The sequence below is a fragment of the Macaca mulatta genome, chromosome 14 (genome assembly GCF_049350105.2).
Source record: "Macaca mulatta isolate MMU2019108-1 chromosome 14, T2T-MMU8v2.0, whole genome shotgun sequence".
Lineage (NCBI taxonomy): Eukaryota > Metazoa > Chordata > Mammalia > Primates > Cercopithecidae > Macaca > Macaca mulatta.
In genome coordinates, this window is record NC_133419.1 from 131,146,686 (window position 1) to 131,164,486 (window position 17,801).

Sequence of the window (17,801 nt, forward strand, 5' to 3'; positions counted from 1 at the left end):
AACTGCATACTAATCAGGCAGGGCACATTTCTACTGAACCATAATGGTTTCTAGGGTTCCCCATTTCCCTTCCCAAATGCTCACAAACATCTACTTCATCATCTGCTTCAGAACTTTCCAGAGATAAATGTTGGGGTCAAGAACCTGTAACCATTTTTTTAAAAAGGCAAGATACCTGTGCATCTCTAACCCATATGGACAAATGGCAATGTTTCTTAATGACCTTAGGTCTTTAATGTTAAATATAAATTTGTTAAGTTTCATGGGATATAATTCATTTAGGCCATGTACAGGTTTAAATGTACAAACTTTAAAATAGGTTACACGCTCTGTTATTTTCATTTCTATTTTGGTCATCAATTCTACTTTAATCATGTCTGTTCAATTCTTCTTGCTAGGGCATTTTCCTTGACAAAGAAAATAGAAAACAGCCTAGCAAATAATAGACCCATTCATTCATTGTTGAGTGAATAAATAAATGCTTTTACCATGTAATCAGTTAATACTACAGCATCTGTCCCAAACCATTACCTATATATATTTTTTCTTGTTAGTAACATGTGACATGTGTGTTTTTCACCTAAGTCTTTTCCCTTAATATTTATCTACAACCTCAGCTCCTTCTGAGTTGAAGCTTACTAGACCCTGTTCTTGTTAGTTCTATTACTCCTGTTTTTGCATTATTCAGTATGTGTCCCCTCTTTCTATTTTTTAAATATGTTCACCTAGAATCTGATCGCAGTTTAACTACCCTGGTTTCATTTGATGTTGATTCTTTTTCTTCCTCATTGGAAATATGTGTTTAATTTGTTCATTCATTTACTCAAAGCATTGGCTGAGCTTCTTGTAAATGCCCCCCAACCCCCCAAAAAAGACTATTAAGGTTTTGAAGTCAGAAATCTTATATAATTCATTTTGACATCTCCTTTAGCATTTAATAGTGTCATTCACAAATAAACAATCAAATATTTACTGAATGAATCAATCCCGTTGCAAAACTTTCAGTGATACCTTCTGATGTGAATTTTAAGTTAATCTGTTCTTACAGCATGTAAAACAGTTTTTATCTCATTCTGTTATGCTCCTATGAATTCCAGTACCTCTCATCTATCTCTGCTTTCCTTTATCAGCTGTTTTTCACAATATCCAGTTTTAACTTTATCTGAATTTTTTTGTCAATGTCTTACTCTTCACTGGGTTGATGGTCTGCTGACAAATACATTATTTCTGCTGTTTTTGAGTTGTATTCTGTCTGTAGTCAAAAGTCCACCATGTGAATAATCACGTCATGGCACAGAAAATTTAAAAACCTTGCCTTGGTACCAGCTACATAGTTAGCTACTCATTCCATGTTTTCTTTTTTCTTCTAAAGAAACTTACAGATAGAAAAAAAGTTGAAAATATAATCCGGGCCTTAAGTTTTCTATTAAAAAGAATCTCAAAATTATTAGAAATACAGTATGGGCTTCTTCGGGTGTCATCATTTATTTTTATATAAATCAGAGTAGATACTAATCTATCACTTTAGTAAGCAATAGGATTTTAACCACAACCCAGATATGCTGTTCAGAAAGATATTACCGCATCTTTTTAGTTATCTTCTCAGTCTGCAAGGCGGAAAATTATGTGTGAGTCATTCTTGATTTCTCTTTTTCTCAACTTTAAATAGTCACTAAATATAGGTGATCCTACCTCCTTAATATCTCATGAATCTATTACCCCTTTACCATCTCTATAGCAATGATCTTAGTTGAATGCCTCATCACCTTTTCTATCAATGAAACCCCTTCCTAATTTGTCTTTCTAACTTTGGCCCCTTCAATTAATTATTCCTCCACAGCACTATTTAACTAATTGTTCTCAATTGCAAATTTGCTCATGTCATCATCTGTTTATGTTTTGTAAATTGTTTCCTATCAAATGAGTGACAAATGTTTTGTTCTTGGAATGACTCACAGGACTCTGAATGAGCAGACTCCCATTAAACTCTTCACCGTTATTATCAGCCATTATTCTTGCATATCATATATTCCTAATCAATCATACTCAACTTCTTTGAGTACCACAAATACACTGTATTGTTTTACCGCTCTGCCTTGAATGCTGTCTCTCTCTCTCACTGTCTGCTGCCAACTCCCCTCATTCTTTAAATCTCATCTCTGATGTCATCTACCATAAGCCTTCTCTGGACCTCTCATAATCGATAAATCCCTTCTCTGAATCACATATAGAGTTATTTTCAAAGCACTGATTTTATACTGCAACTCCTATTTATAAGTTTGCACCTCCAACTGATATTAAACTTCCTATGGTAGGGGTTTTGGGTCTTTTTCTGTATTTTGATCACTTAACAAAGTGCCTGCCACAGAGAAGGCAATCAATAAATATTGGTTACTGAGTGAATTCATGCTGTATACGGGACAAACACTAGTCTTAAAGCATGGCACACTGTTCAAAATAGGTTCTGCAGAAAGCACACATCCCAATACTTAAAACAGCAAAAACACTGAGCTCTTAATTATTCATGCTTACAGAGGAAGACAACGATAGATTTTTAAAAATCATGGACAATATAAAAATCCTTTGTATGTGGCATCCCATAAGTGTTTATATACACATCTGGCAGATTTGCTTTCCTAATAATCTTTTGTTTAGGCTAATAATAAAATTAAACTGTGGGCCAATACACCAGTAATAGAGCTGATGTTGTAAGGGGTATGCTAGGTAACAAGTCAGGTGATCTAGAGCTAAGTAATCCATGAAATGGGCATTCACATCTGGCTATGCATTCCCCTGGAAGGGAAGAGAGCTGGATGGCAAGGGAGTGGGTCAGCCAAGCTTCTTATCTCACACTATAAATCCTGGAGGAGAGAGACAGCTGCCAGTAGCCTATGTTTGGTCAGTTTTCCTGGGAAATAGGCCCAGAAGATAGAAGAGATTGAAAGTCAAACCAAAGCGAAGGGGGTTTATGAGGACTATGAGTCACACTTGTATTTTGGGACGTGCCTCTGATGGATGGAGCAGCATCAAATTGATGCCCCCATTATCTGAAACTAGTAAGAAGAGAGGAAGGTAGCCGAATGGGGGAGGAAAGACCAAAAGCAAAGCTCAGGTTACCTTTCTAACAAATGCAGAAGGAGAAAAAGACACTTGGGGATTGTGTATTTTTAGGGTAAATAAGACTGATAGGAAAGGGAAAGCTCCAAAAATCTCTTCTATATTTGAGTATTGTGACATGTTTAAAATTTCAGTCTGAAAGTTTTCTTTTCTTTCTTTTTTTTTTTTTTTTGAGACAGTCTCATTCTGTTGTCCAGGCTGGAGTGCAGTGGCACAATCTTGGCTCACTAAAATCTCTACCTCCTGGGTTCAAGAGATTCTCATGCCTCAGACTCCCAAGTAGCTGGGACTAAGGGCATGCGCCACCATGCCCGGCAAATTTTTTTTGTATTTTTAGTAGAGACGGGGTTTCACCATGTTGGTCAGGTTGGTCTCAAACTCCTGACCTCAAATGATCTGCCCACCTTGGCCTCCCAAAGTGCTGGGATTACAGGCAATAAGCCACCGTGCCCAGTCAATCTGAAAGTTTTCTATACACACATCTAGTGTGCCTCTAAAGTCTTTCAAGTCAACCTTTTTTTGGACTCATACTATGTTGCTATTGACTTACTATAATCCAGTTCTGAGAAAATCAGGACTGACAGACTTTAAAAATAACACTGAAAAGCTACAGACAGGTTTGAAACTGGCTTAACCACATAAAAGTTTAACGAACTCTCTGAGCTCTGGTTTCCTTCATTATAAAATGGGCAAATTCTTGCCTTGCCTTTTTCACAAAGTTATCATCAAGATGAAATAAGAAAAATAAAAAGCATTTCTAAAGTGCTTGTGCGTTTGCACATGTAAAAGAGAAAAAGACTCCTTTAGACCTTCTTTAAAAATTCAACCAGGTCCAGGGAACTAATGACAGCTGGATCTGGAGTAAGTTTTGCATTTCGTGCCTCAGTTTTCTCCCTGTAAAGCTTATTCTCCTGGCAGGCTCAGGGAAGTAAATACTGAAACCGGTAAAGCATTTGGTACTGAGTGGTTAAGAAAATTGGGAAGAGGCCCCAGGGGGTTTTGGATAATATGAAAACTCTATCTCTGAATCCTTGCGACAACCAGACCTCTATATACTAAACAATAAAACTTTCACTGCAGAGACTACAGGATCCAAAATGTCTCTGTCTCTTCTTTCCTTGTCCCCGTGTGAACAGCAAGCCTGGCTCATTCTCAGTCCCCAGGTAGTTATCCTGACCCTGCCTTTCTCAGCAGCAAGGGCAAGGGCAGAGAGGTGGGGTGGGGAAGGGGGAAGGTAATTAAAATGGCCACCCATTCAGAAGAAAATTGAGTCCGTGGAGGGGAAAGGGCAGGGAGAGGGACCAAAACCCTTAGTGCTGAAGCACCAGGAAGAAAGGCAAGACACAAAAGAGGGAAGAAGGCAGTAATTTAGTGGTCGTCTTGACAACCAGAGCTCCTATTGTTCATGGGGGCTTTACCTCACAGGGAGATCTCCCTGTTCTGCTCTGCACATAGAACTCCCACCACAGGAAAGGAGGATGGGAAGGGAACGGTTGGAGGAGGCAGAAGTGATAAGTAATTATGTGCTCGCAGAAGGGGCTGACCTCCAAATTTCCATAAATATTACAGATAACAGATTTAGAGTGTGCTCAGCCATGATTTGGAAGAAAATTATTAGGGATTTATTTAAATCAGCAGACATTGTAGGACTTCAAATTATGCTGTGAAAATGGCCAGAGGAGGCTGGAAAAGACCAGCCTTGAGGAGAATAAAGAATACATATGAGAAGCAGATGCCCAAGATAAACAGAGAAAAAACACTGAGGGGGTGTAGAGGAGAAGGAAAGTGACTATCATTAACACCATCACCTTGGTGTAGAAGAGCTCCCCAACAGTATTTCCAGTTTCCTGTCTACAGCCTGAATTGTAAAACCTTTCCAAGTAGAAGGCCATCTATCCTGATATGAAGGATGTAGGGACACTGAAGTGGTAACTCCAGAATCTCCACAGAATAAGAACTTTGGGAGCACTGACTATGGGCAGAAAACACAGAGGAGTAATAAATAAAACTGGAAAAACAACAAAAAGGAAACCTGGGGGAGAGAGGAGGTGGGTGTTGAGAAACTCATCTTGATGCTGCATTTGCACACCAGCCTCCCTCCCAAGAAGGCTGAATTCCCCCCGAGAAATCAGGGCCAGCATTATATTAGAGCTAAAGTATATTTTCCACCAATTAATCCAACTGTCTCCCTGCTCCAGTACCAAATAGCTCTGCTTCTCCAAAGGGCACTTGGAAAAGCCTGCAAGGACAGAGATAAAGATCAAAAGTAAGCATTAACATATGGTTGCTTCTCCAAAACCAAATTAATGGGAGAGAGTCAAACAGTCTCCATCCATGGCCTAAAGCAATAGGAAACGTCCTTGAATATGTAACAGGTTGATAAGATCCTAATATCAGGGCTATTCAGCACTGACAATCTCCACCTTAGTGAATACATAATGTGTAAGATTTTAGGATCACAAGAGACCCTGAATATAGGTCCAAGTAGTTTATAGAGAATATTGACAAAATTCTTTCAATTCAGATGTCTAGCAGGTCTCATCACCACAGACTCTGTTCTGCTCACTCTGTTCTGAATGAATCAGCTTCAACATTGAATTTTTAATGGTGGGATCCACTCAAAGGGGCAACTTCTGGTCATCCGCACCGCTCAGAGAAGCAAGCACATGCTGAAGACACATTAGAGCAGAAGGAAGAAGGGTGAAAGATGAAAGAAACAGGGCTTATCTAAAAGTCACTGGCACTAAGGAGTAGGCAGATAAGTGGCCTCTAAATCATGGAGCAAGCCAGGGAATGGCTTCAATACTGCTGTATGAACATCAGGGCAGGGGACCTGTAACTGCAAAACAAACAGGTCTTCCTCAAAGGACAGTGAATGGTATTGTTTAACCTGCAGCGCCACCTGGTGCCCAGAGGGAGAATTCCTGTACCCATGCCATGCAGCAGGAGTTAGGTAGGCTTTTTGTCACCTATTTGAAACAACAAAAGCAACACACATTCAGAAAGAAGCTGGCTAAAAATATTCCAGATTACTTTTTATTTGAAAGTAGAAATAATGCCCCTCCACTTGCTTTAAAAATGTCTTAGTGTATAGAATATTATTTAGTCTAAACCAGTCTAAACGACACCTATCTCACAAGATCTAGCTTTGTTATACCTTCCTCTATAAAGCCTCCCGAACATTTATCTCTACATTCTCTCTTACACCCCCAAAAAACTGCATGCACTAGGCTATGATTCCCATTTGGACAGTAACAGGCAAAGGTGGTTGGGTGGTGTGTTCTAAGTCACATAGCCTCAAAGCAAGATCTGAATTCAGTTCTGACTTCAAAGTCCATGTTCTTGCTTTCCATGTGGAAGGAAAGAGGTGGAGAAGGCACAACGGCAGGAGATGCTTCCAGAGAGGGCAGGCTTGGTGGGGCTTCATACTGGGAGGCCCAGGTTGGGGAGGGGCGCTGTACTCTTTGGAAAGGAGAGAGCCATTAGAATGGGAGATGGCCTGAAGGGCCCCCAAACCTCTTTGCTTAGGCTGTACCATGGCTCTGGGAATCAGAATTCCCCAACTAATTGAAGAGCTGGGTATGCCCTGTGTGGAGGGAATGAAAGATTCAGTTTCCATTTTGCTTCTGGTCCCCCAGCACTATTGACGAACTCTTAAGATTCTTAATAGTGAAAAGCAGAGGGACTGCCTCCAGTAGAACGATGTGTGATCTTCTGTGTTCATTTATTTGACACAAATTTATTAAGTGCCTTCTATGTATGGGGCTGGGTGTTGAAGATATGATGGTAAATAAGACACAGTCCCTGCCCTCAGGATGCTGACATACATTCTAAAGCTGTCATCAAAATGTCAAAATCTTAGGCTCCTGGTGCAGTCACAGATGGGCAAGAGACACCAAGAACCCGACTTCGAAAAAAAGGCTCTGAGGTTTAAATACCTCATGATATTCTGTTTTTTGTTAACTTTTACAATGAGCAATTTTGTACCTCTATTTGAGTATACGAGACTTCAAGAGCACACACACAGAAATGCAAACACAATGCACAAGCACACGGCTGTCAGCTGCCATCCACCTGCTACAATCTCAAAGATACATTCCAGTAGAGACTGTCACTATGTGACAGGGAAGGCATGATGTCTTTATCCTAAGATGGGTGTAGAATAAGCGACACCCAAGAAATACGACAGGCAGGCCACTCGTGTGACAGGGGAACTGCTAGGGCCCATCCTGACCCAGTCTCCAGCAGTCAAGAGCTTCCCTTTGGCCTAACGAAAGAGGCCTGGGACAAGCAGCACGCCTTCCCGAGGGGCCACAATACAATCTGAGCAAAGTCATCAATGAGAACAATTAATTTCAGCACCTCTGAAAACAGCCCAAGCCAATGATTAGAGAGCCAGAAAATAACGGAGAATTCTGAAGACTTAGCTTGAGTTAATTTTGTATTTGGGGGTCTTGCAAAAGTGTGCGTATTTCTAGAAAAGCTGTGCATGGGAAGAGATCGGGTATAAGACACAGCCCGGCACCAGAGCTGAACTGGAAGAAAAAGTTACACAGCAAAGGAAAAAACTGTAATCTATGTTTCCTGAGAAACTCTGAGTCTTAACGTTAATAATCTTTTCCTGATTGTGAATAGGATGTAAATAGAGATACCTAAGAGACAATCTCTGGCTCAGAAGTACTTTAAAAATAAAATCAGAATATGCAGACAAAAATAATTTATATGCTACCATCAGATGCATGTGTCCCTGAAACCAGCCGGATAGAAAGCAAGAGAGGCGAGATGGGAGTAAGGCAAGGGAACTTTCAGGTGAACCCAGCTCTACTGAACACTGCTTTGTGGGGAAGCTTGCATGGAGGGGAGGCAGGGCAGAGCAGTGGGAAACACATGAGCTCTGAGGCTAGGATGACTTAAGTGGAATCTTAAGGTGTGGTTGTTAACGACTTTTATGATTTTGGGAACGTTATTTTACCTGAATGTAATTTTCTTCACTTATAAAATGTAGAACTATATGTCTATCTCATAGAACTGAACATTAATACAAACAGTACATAGCTGCTTTCCTGGTATTAACATTGTAATAAACGTCAGTTCCTTTCCCATTGCAATTACTTGTGCCCTTTTGGTGGCAGACCTGGAGGTTCTCTTAAGAAATAACCAATGTCACAAAGAACTGTAATCCACCTGCTACTTAGACATGCCCAACCAAGAAGGAGGCCCTGGAAGCAGAGTTCCACTCAGAAAGCACCTTGATTCTGGAGCATCCTAAGAGAATAGTGGAAGCAAGAGGGTTCATGGTCAACTTTTCCCAACTGTCCTTAAGGGAGATGGACGTTGTGCCTTGCAGCACAGCACTCTCCAGTTCTCCCAGACTCTGCCACAACTCTCCTGACCTTTTCTAGGAGATGGTTTATGGAGCGACATCTTCTCTAAGAAAGTGATTCCAAGGTCTGGTGTAAGGTCCAGAGCTTGCCATCAAGTTTCTCCTGGGTCCCCTGCTTGTTGGACCCTTAAACCTGCACATCCTTTCTTTTCTTCTTCCTCTCTGTATACTTCCTAACTTTACACACTTTACACTCCCCTCTGCCAGAACCTTCCCCCGCCCGCTTTCTGCCAAGCCATTCCATTCCCACATGCCCCAAACACTCACACTCTCTGTCTCTATCTTAGACACACACACACATACACTCCCTCTTTAACTGAGAAATCCTGACGCAGATGCCAGGAATGTGTCTGCTGCCCTTTTGACACAGGTCAGATGCCATCGTCGGGGCCATGGGGAGGGCAGCGCCATGGACGTGGCATTCACGCATTCTGTTGCTGGCGTGGTTCCTATTTTTATCGTGGCATTACTCTGGGTGTCCAGGCAGGGCGCCGGTCCAGCTTCTTCTCATTCCTTCACTCTCCATCAGGGCTCCACACCAATCCTACCCCTTACCTTGGCTGGATCTTCCTGCCCCAAACGCCCTAACATCAGTGGAGCACAGTATATCTTTCCTCTTTCCCTCCAACCCAGTCTAGCTCTGAGGACTTGCCCAATTTGCTGAATCTGATTCTGATGTTCGTAGAGATATTTACAAGTTTCTTCTGTTTTCGGGCATGAGCAGAGTTTGCACAAGGCGGATTTGCTCCTTGGCTCAGACTGCCACCCGCTCTCCCCTTCCCCTCCCTTTGTCTCTCATTCCAAATAAGGAGTGCTTCTTGTTACATAATTGGATGTTCCCAGCACAGAAGCTGACACAAGAGGTTAGGCGCACATGCATGCAAGACTTCCCTTTGACTTAACAATGCCTTTTTTGGGCATCTAACTTCTCTTCAGCTCCCCTCCCACTTCTCTCCACATCATCAACAATCAAGGGAGATTTACAAGCCTGGCTCAGATCAGAGCTCTTCCAACTTTGGCTTAGAAGGAGGGGTTATGAGGTCGAACTTACTCTGGGTTTTTGTTTTTTTTTTCCCTTTGCAGGATAGAGTGTGCTTATAATTTGACAGAAGTCTATGGTGTCCAAGGCAGTAATGTATATAGGTCTTTTGAAGATGCAAGGAGGGTACACAAAGTTGGAAGCAGAGGAAATAAACTTGCCTGCTTGGGGATAATAATACTGGAGGCTGGAAAATGAGGACATTTTAAGGAGGAGATGCACTCAAATCTGGTGACTTTAGCATCCCTAATGGTCAAACTGCAGTGTGTTCCAAATAACTAGAGAAGTGGCAGTACCACCTGTGGCACCAACACCAATTATCCTGCTCTTTTAAGCACGGAACTTAAAGGAAGAGAACCCAAGTACCCTGCAAAAGCATGTGGCTCAGCTATCTATGGTTTCAGGGAGGGCAAAGATGTAGCCTCCTAGGCAGCAGTCATGGAGATGGAAGACAACGGGACCTCATATCATGCCTCTTGTGGGAGAGGCAGGGGATGCAGTGAAGAGGTGCTGCAGCTCTGGAGATGTTAAGTTTCCAGCACACTGGCTTACCAAAGCAAATAAAGCTGAAGCATGTAGCAATGCATACACCACTTTTAAAAATTAAAACCTGCAACTGTCCTGGGGACAGTAACATGGGCTGCCTTTGGACTGCAGCAGTGCCCTTATGTTAGATGCAAGTGTGTAGATACGGAGATGCAGTTTGGATTCTACAAACTGCCTGATAATCTCCAGTACTTGGAGACAAAGATTTTTGGGTTGGCTTTTATCCTGCTGAATTGCAGGGCAAAGATCTGATCCTGAAATTTAGACAATCATCACAGCTATAAATCAGAAAAACCTGGGTTCAAATTCTGCCTGTGATATTTATTAACCCTGTGATTTTGATTAGATAACCCACATTCTTTATAAGCTTTAGTTTCCTCGTCTTTAAAATGAGGGTCATAATACCTCTTTTGCAGGACTTTTGGAGGAATTAAATATTAGGTTGGTACAAAAGTAACTGTGGCTTTTGAACAGCATGTGCATGTAGTGTTCAGTACAGTATTTGCACTAAGTAAACTCTCGATAAATATTTGCTGGACAGTAAATACGCTGATGCTGATGAGATTATCAATGTGTACACTCTGAACGCTAAAATGAGTTAGTCCCATGTCTACAATGCACAGGGCGCTTGCAGGTGTGAGACCATGGGCCACTGATGCCAGATCTTTGGAAGCTCTGGTGGAAGAACCGGTTCTTTCTTTAGATACCATGACTTCTAGCTTCCTATCTTAAGGAGGCTTCAGGAAAACTGTGAAATCAGCTATAAGGTACTTCAGAAGAGGGCCAAAAATGTCATTAAAAAGATGGCAAAAATGATTTATAGGGATACATGATTGGCTTCAAACAGAGAAGTATGAGATTCTTCATTTAATTCTAGTCTGTGGAAGCTTGGGTGAGGAGACTGCTAACCAGATGTGGTCCTATTTTCATTGCAGCTAATACAAAACCAAATGGGTTACGGATAAAGTTGGATACTTAGATATAAGTAAGAACTTGTTGACAGGAAGGGATATGAGATAACTGAACATGTATAAAACATCTTCACCCAGAAATATGTATGATGAACAAAGATAATAGGCCACAGTTACACGTTTTTCAAAAGTAGCTGCAAAATTCTGTTCTTGCACAATATTCAGTGGCTTCATTCAAATTCACCAAATATATTCAGAGTTCTCCCACTTTTCCCATCACAATAGTGATGCTTTTCCATAAAATAGAATAAGACAAAACAAAAAACCAAAAACTCCGAATGTGAAAAGAGGAGAAAGTCAAGGGAAATTCAGCTGTAAGCCCTCTCCCTGATTTCCTTTATGGCATGAACTACACTTGGGTTTTGCTAGTCTTCATTCACCAGACTTTACCCAGCTAACTGGAGTTGTGGTTGTAGTTGGGGAGTGTCAGGGATAGGAATGGAAAGATGAGGAACCTGCCTGGGCAACATAGTCTCAACCGAAAACTTAAAATAATTAGCCAAGTATGGGGGTGGTGCCTGTAGTCCTAGCTACCTGGGAGGCTGAGGTGGGAGGATGGCTTGAGCCCAGGAGGAGTGAGCCCAGTGAGCTACGATTGCAGTGCCACTGCACTCCACCTTGGCGACAGAATGAAATCTCATCTCACTGGTATTTCATATATTGACATTTTATCCTCAATATATGAAAAATGAAAAAGAAAGAAGTCTCACAGTCTCTGCTCTGAACTCTAAAATGAGCCCTGTCTTTTCCATGTCTGCCATGCACCTGGAGCTTGCTTCCTTCGTATTTAACTTTTCTGCCTTAGATCTCCCAGGACCCTGGCTACATGAAATAGTATTTCTGTGATCATTCTCTAACTCCCAGAATATAGGTATCTCTCCTCTATGTGGACTAGCCCAAGCCCTTGAATACTCTGAGTTATTCAAACTTCAGGTAAACTTTTTCCTACCTCTTTTATATATGGATCTCAATCTTCTTTGAATTTCTCCTAACTCATCTATACTTTCATCCTCATACTGAATAATTTCTTGTGTTCTGAAACCAATTTGTCATGTAAATGACCTCAAGGAGAAGGGGTCATTAATGATCACATACTAGCTAGTTTTGGGATCTTCTCTCTCTTTTTTTTTTTTTTTTTTTTTCTTTAAACCACTTAGAAGATTAACAAAGGGAAATCCAAAAGAAGAAGAAAAATGAAGGCCTAATTAGCGACATACAGAGGTGACAGAATACAACTAAAGAGACTATACTTTCAAGTGTAAAGGTACTGGGAAGGGAAATGTTTATTTCTTTATTAAATATTTAATGAGTACCTACTATGTCCAGGCCCTGTATAAGCTGCTGGGGACACAAAGCTAGTTCTGGTCCTTAAAGAACTAATAGTCTACACAGGGTTTCTCAAGCTCAGTAATACTGACATTTTGGGCAGGATAATTCGTTTGGCACGGTAGACTGCCCTGTGTAGCTGAAGGATGTCTGGCAGCGCGCCTGGCCTACACCCACTAGATGCCAGTAGGCATCCCACATCCCCTTCCCAGTTGTGACAACCAAAAATATCTCCCGATACTGGCAAATGTCCCCTGGGGGACAAAAGTGTCCCCCAGTTGACAACCACTAGTGTAGGAAAAGCAGATCATTTATATAACACACTGTGATAAGCACTATTATCAAAACTTTGCGAGTTAGGGAAGAGGACTCCTTAATTCTGGGAGAAAGAGAGCAGATGCTACAGAAGGTTTCACAGAATAAATGACATTTTATGCTTAATATATGAAAAATGTTTTGCAGTAGGCCAAGCAGACAAGAAGAGGGAAAGTTAGGAACACATGGAAGGAACAGGGAAAGAATAGGTAGAGAAAGACCATTCGAAGTCAGATACAGGAAGATGAGCAAAGGCCTGGGGGTAAAAGACCACAGAATATTTAGGCAATGATGGACAGTTTACATGGTGGAAAATGAAAAATAAGACTCAAACCAGATCATGCCAAGTAAGAAAGGAGGTGGAATTTTAATATAAATTTAATATAAATAAAGAAATAAGTGCATACTTTAAACAGAGTGGAGCCCTTTTCCAAACAAAGCCTTACCTAGATCCCCAGTATATGAAACTGATCGAAGTGGAGCTTCTGTGGTTGGGTCATGGTCCACTCAGTTTTCCCTTAGCTTCTAAGTTAGCTTCCGAAGCACTTCTGCAGAACCCTAGCACCCTAGGACACATACTGGAAAAACCACTTTGGTAGGGAATAGGATACTACTGAAAGATTCTAAGTGCAGAATATATGTTCAGATTTGTTTTTCAGAAAAAGGCACTCTAGTGGCAGAGCTGAATATTGAGCAGGTACAAGGGGAAAAGCGTAAAGGGACAAAGACCAGTCAGCATTTTATATGCAGGTTTCACTTGGAGATCAGTCTTAAGGCTACAAGATACATGAAAAAAGCACACTGGGGTTGAAGTTGTACAAATCTGGCTTAAAATTCTAAGTGTGCTACTAATGATGACCTTGGGCGTGTTAGTTGACTTTGCCAAGCTCTATTTTCTCATTCTGTAAAATGGGGCTACCTACCTCACTTGACCACTATAAAAAAATACATGTAAATGGAGATTGGGTGCTGGCATACATAAGCACTTAGCAAATATAGATGTGCATCATCTTCTTTCACTTGGCCTCTTTATGATTCAAGTTTATTAAACCTCCCTGATCCTATGCAACTTAGAAAAGGGGGATTTAATTGCTTGCTGTTAATAACTTTTCAACTTGGTAAAGAATAGACACATAATTTTTTTTTATAAGGATATATTTTTTGAGTGACCTGTTACCATGAGCCTCATGCTAAGAGAAGGTCAGCATTTGGCTTCCTCTTACTTTGGGATGTGCCAGGATGTCTCATAAGAGGGAGTTCAAAACAAGAGTAGCCAAAACCCAAGCACTACGTGTGTCTGCCTCGCTCAGAGAGAGTGTTTCTGGCCTACTTCAGATTAGCAAAGCTTACATCAGTTCCACAGTTAGAAAGTCAGCAGCTAAAAACTCCACCTGTGTACAAATCTTTCAGGAGATCAAATGGTGTGAGGATTACAAAGCCTGGATTAGAAAAGCCAACTTGCAAATCCAAATTTCCCTCTATTCTTTACCATCCTGTGTCAGTAAGTACTTCAGCTGTGAATATTTATGCCCCTCTCAGAGAAAACAATCTTTATTTCAAGAGCACTGATGTTTTCTCCTTTTCTTTCCCACTGTTTATCATCACACTGGTGACATAATGTCAGTTAAGACAAATGTCCACCATAACCAAGTGAAAGGTGCGGGGCTGGAGGATAAAACTGGGTGGAAAATTGAGAGGAGGACGAGTTCAGCTAAGTATTTTAGGATCACACACAGTGTCTGCAACTCAGTACACTATGCCAGAAGTCTTACAGAACTGGATACTTTCAAATTGTAGACAACTAGGTAGTTAATAAAAGCTTTCTGATACTCTCAAGGCATTTTTGATTCCTGTAACCCCTGTAACAGAGAATCTATCTTCTCTTACGACTGCAGATTCCCTGGACACTATTCAGCATTGCATCCACCTTTTCTGCAATTTGAGATTCTGATTTGAGGGAGAATTCAGCAGTCTTACCTTTGAACTAGGGTCCCAAAGATAAGACGAAGAAACTTCTGCATGTTTTCGGTACACAGCCATTTCCACTGTTCTGTTAGTAGCAAGAGGAGCAGATCTAGGGCTGTGTCAGCTAACTCTGTCTCTGTTCCTGAGGGATAAAATGGCATCAAGAGTAACTCAGAAGAGACCCATACTTGAGGAACATCTTTCAAGGTACTGGGTGGCACCTGTGTCTCTCTACCTTCATGCCGATCATCTGGTATTTCTGCAATCCCTCTCCACTCAAATCAAGAGATGTTTAACTCATATCTAGAAGGCTCAGTGACAGGCTCAGCATTTCTTCACATTTTTAATTAATGTTTCTGATATTGTTACCTAATGAATGTTTCTATGTTTTTGAAAGATATATATATATCTTCTAATCATATATATACACACACGTATATATACATACACACACACACACACACACATGCACTTATTTTGCCTACTTAGTTTCTATTTCTTCTATATTTCCCCAGGATGCTGAATACTTTCTGTTCCAAATAAAAGCTCACAACTAGTGACTAAGTGCAACTGGCAAGGCCTCCTCTCTTTCCAACCTTGCATTCCACTCACCCCCACAAAGCATTATGGAAACACCAGGGGCAGAACTGGGGAAAGATTTGGCATTCACTTTCCTGAAAAACCTCCATTACACAGAGCTGTAGGGTTAGGATTCAGGAGGCTTCAGCCTGATTTTGAGATAACATTTGGTTCTAGGAAGAACACCACACCTCTGGTAAAATGCCATAACAATTACTACATTCTTCCTGTTTCAAAGACTGGAAGGGCCACACATGAGCTTATACCCATGCTAAACTAAGGTTTCCTGAACAAATGTATTTTGTGGAAGGAAGCATGTGTTGTTTAAACCTGTCCTGGGGTTCCAATGTCACTTCTGATTTGTCTCCAAGTATGTGATGTTACAGAATGAATCTGAGATATCTGGTGCTACTGCTGTGATTAATATTATAAGTAGTATCAACAAGGACTTTGTTAGTGTAGGACCAATGGGTATTCTCTGGGTCACCTTGCCCCAGCTCTCCTTCAACACGAATGACTTCTGATTTGGACAGATCTACTAGAACTGAATCATACTTCCCTCTTAACCCCATATAATATATATTTTCTTTTCTGTTTGTATTGCCAAGATTGGGAGCTGACATGTTGTTTGATTTCTAATCATCTTCTCAAAGATGGGATATTGCATTCCTTGTGAGACAGCATCATCCTGAGCCCTAGTCCTCAATTGTATGATTCTCTCAGGTTTTGCATTTGCCTGGAGCTGCCACCATGTGGTAACAATTAGTTATAGCAGTGAAAAATAAGAAAGCAAACAAGGTACCACCAAGCCAGTTCTCTTAAAGAAAATGACAGATTTTTTTTTTTTTAATCATATGAGCATTTTGAGTCTCTCAGAGATAGAAGAAGGGTTTCAGGCCTAAATCATCCCTCTAGAGATACTATGTTCAACATGTACAGGCTGGACTTTGCCTAGAATGATATTCTTACCCCACTGCCTCCACCCCCCCGCCATCTTTACGGTCTCTTAGAGTTCTCTGATGCTTTCACTGTCATATTACTTTATTTACTTAATTGTGAGATATGTGTGAAGGGATGGGGCTGTCAATCCCATTTTTCACAGACTTAAATTGAGGCCCTCAGAAGAGATGTCAGGTGATTTGTTCATGGGCACCTGAGAAAGAATAAGCTTTTTCCCCATTTTTGAATACAAGATTTTGCGATCTTTTATTCTCAACAGAGGGCTTTATCTTGATGGAAATGATATACTTATTTTAAGTTCTAGTTCAGTAAACATGCTAATTAATATCTAGAGCTTTGAATTTTTCTTCTACAGAGTACACATCTGCTCTTCTCCTGGAAGGTGAACTTGCTCTGCCTCCAATGCAATAAGGAAGAAGTAGAGCTTTCATCTCTTCTCCCTCCCTACTTTATGTTGGGTAACTAGATGGTATCATCTGCCATGGCAGTAAATACAGAAAAAAGAATAGATCTGGGGAAATAAGACAATTTCCATCTTGAACACATCATATTTCAGTTGCCCTATGGTATATCCAAGTGAAGATGTACAATATTCAATATTTAAGGCATCACCACACATGCGTTACAGCTGAAGCCAAGAGTACAGCTGGGGTCACCCTGGAAGAGTATGTAGAATAGAAACAGTGAGCCAAAAATCAAGCGCTGGCAGGCGGATCATGGGGCCAAGAGACTGGACTAAGAAGCCACAAGAAGGGCATGAAGGAAACCAGGAAACTGGGACACTAAAGGAAGAAGTTTCTAAAGAAATCCAAGAGTCTGATATGCCAAAAATAAGTTCAATGAGCTATCAATATTATCAGCATGATCTCGTCCTGCTGGATTAGAACTCCCTGTGTTTGTGCCCTGCTCTGCTGCTTGACTCCGCTCTGGCAACTGTGTCCTACTCATCTCTGTGCCCCAACACAGCACCTCCAACACTGGAGTTCAACACATAGCATGCTCAGCTGAATGGAACAGAAATCAAAGTTACAAACTTCAACTATCCCAAGTCCCAAGTGGATGCCACCCTGGCTCCCTTCTCCATGGGAGCAGAGACCTCGCCACTCACCTGGATCGCTGTTGCTGGGGTCTTGGGCTGGCACAGCTGCATCTGACAAGCAACTGTCCACATGTCCTCTAGGGGGCTGTTCAGGATCTTTTTCTGGGGCTTTTGTTGGCTGCATTTCCAGTAACTTTGTCTGTTTTTCAACAAAAGATTCCATCCCAGACATGGATAGGGTCTCGGATTCCTAAGAAATAGCCAGTGGCATATCACATATGGAATGCTGACAGTAGGGGAGCAAATGTGGCACTCTAGGTTTCCCTGCCTCTCCCCTGCATAAGTACCTTGGGTATAAAAGCCAACTGATGCTATGACTACTTTAGGAAAGATTTTATTTTTTACCCAAGTTGCAGGTAATACAGGCCTGCCCTGGGATTATCAAATCTGCACACATTTTTGGTCATCCATTTTTTTCCAGGAACTAGCTTTCTTTCTCATCTTGTCATCCACTATCCCAAACCCACCATGGTTGAGAAGCCAACCTGCCAAGCCAGAACT

The 17,801-nt window shown here is 41.2% G+C and overlaps 1 protein-coding gene across 3 annotated transcripts in view; it reads right to left on the minus strand.

Moving 5' to 3' along the window:
• The window catches only part of SNX19 (sorting nexin 19), a 40,429-nt gene that overhangs the window by 12,543 nt on the left and 10,085 nt on the right, over window positions 1–17,801 (minus strand). For all 3 annotated transcript variants that reach the window (XM_028834166.2, XM_001113851.5, XM_028834168.2), the window contains 2 exons: window positions 17,310–17,490; window positions 14,675–14,804 (listed from right to left, as the gene is read on the minus strand). In XM_028834166.2, coding sequence (XP_028689999.2) covers window positions 14,675–14,804; window positions 17,310–17,490 — 311 coding nt within the window. The remainder of the gene's footprint in view (window positions 1–14,674; window positions 14,805–17,309; window positions 17,491–17,801) is intronic.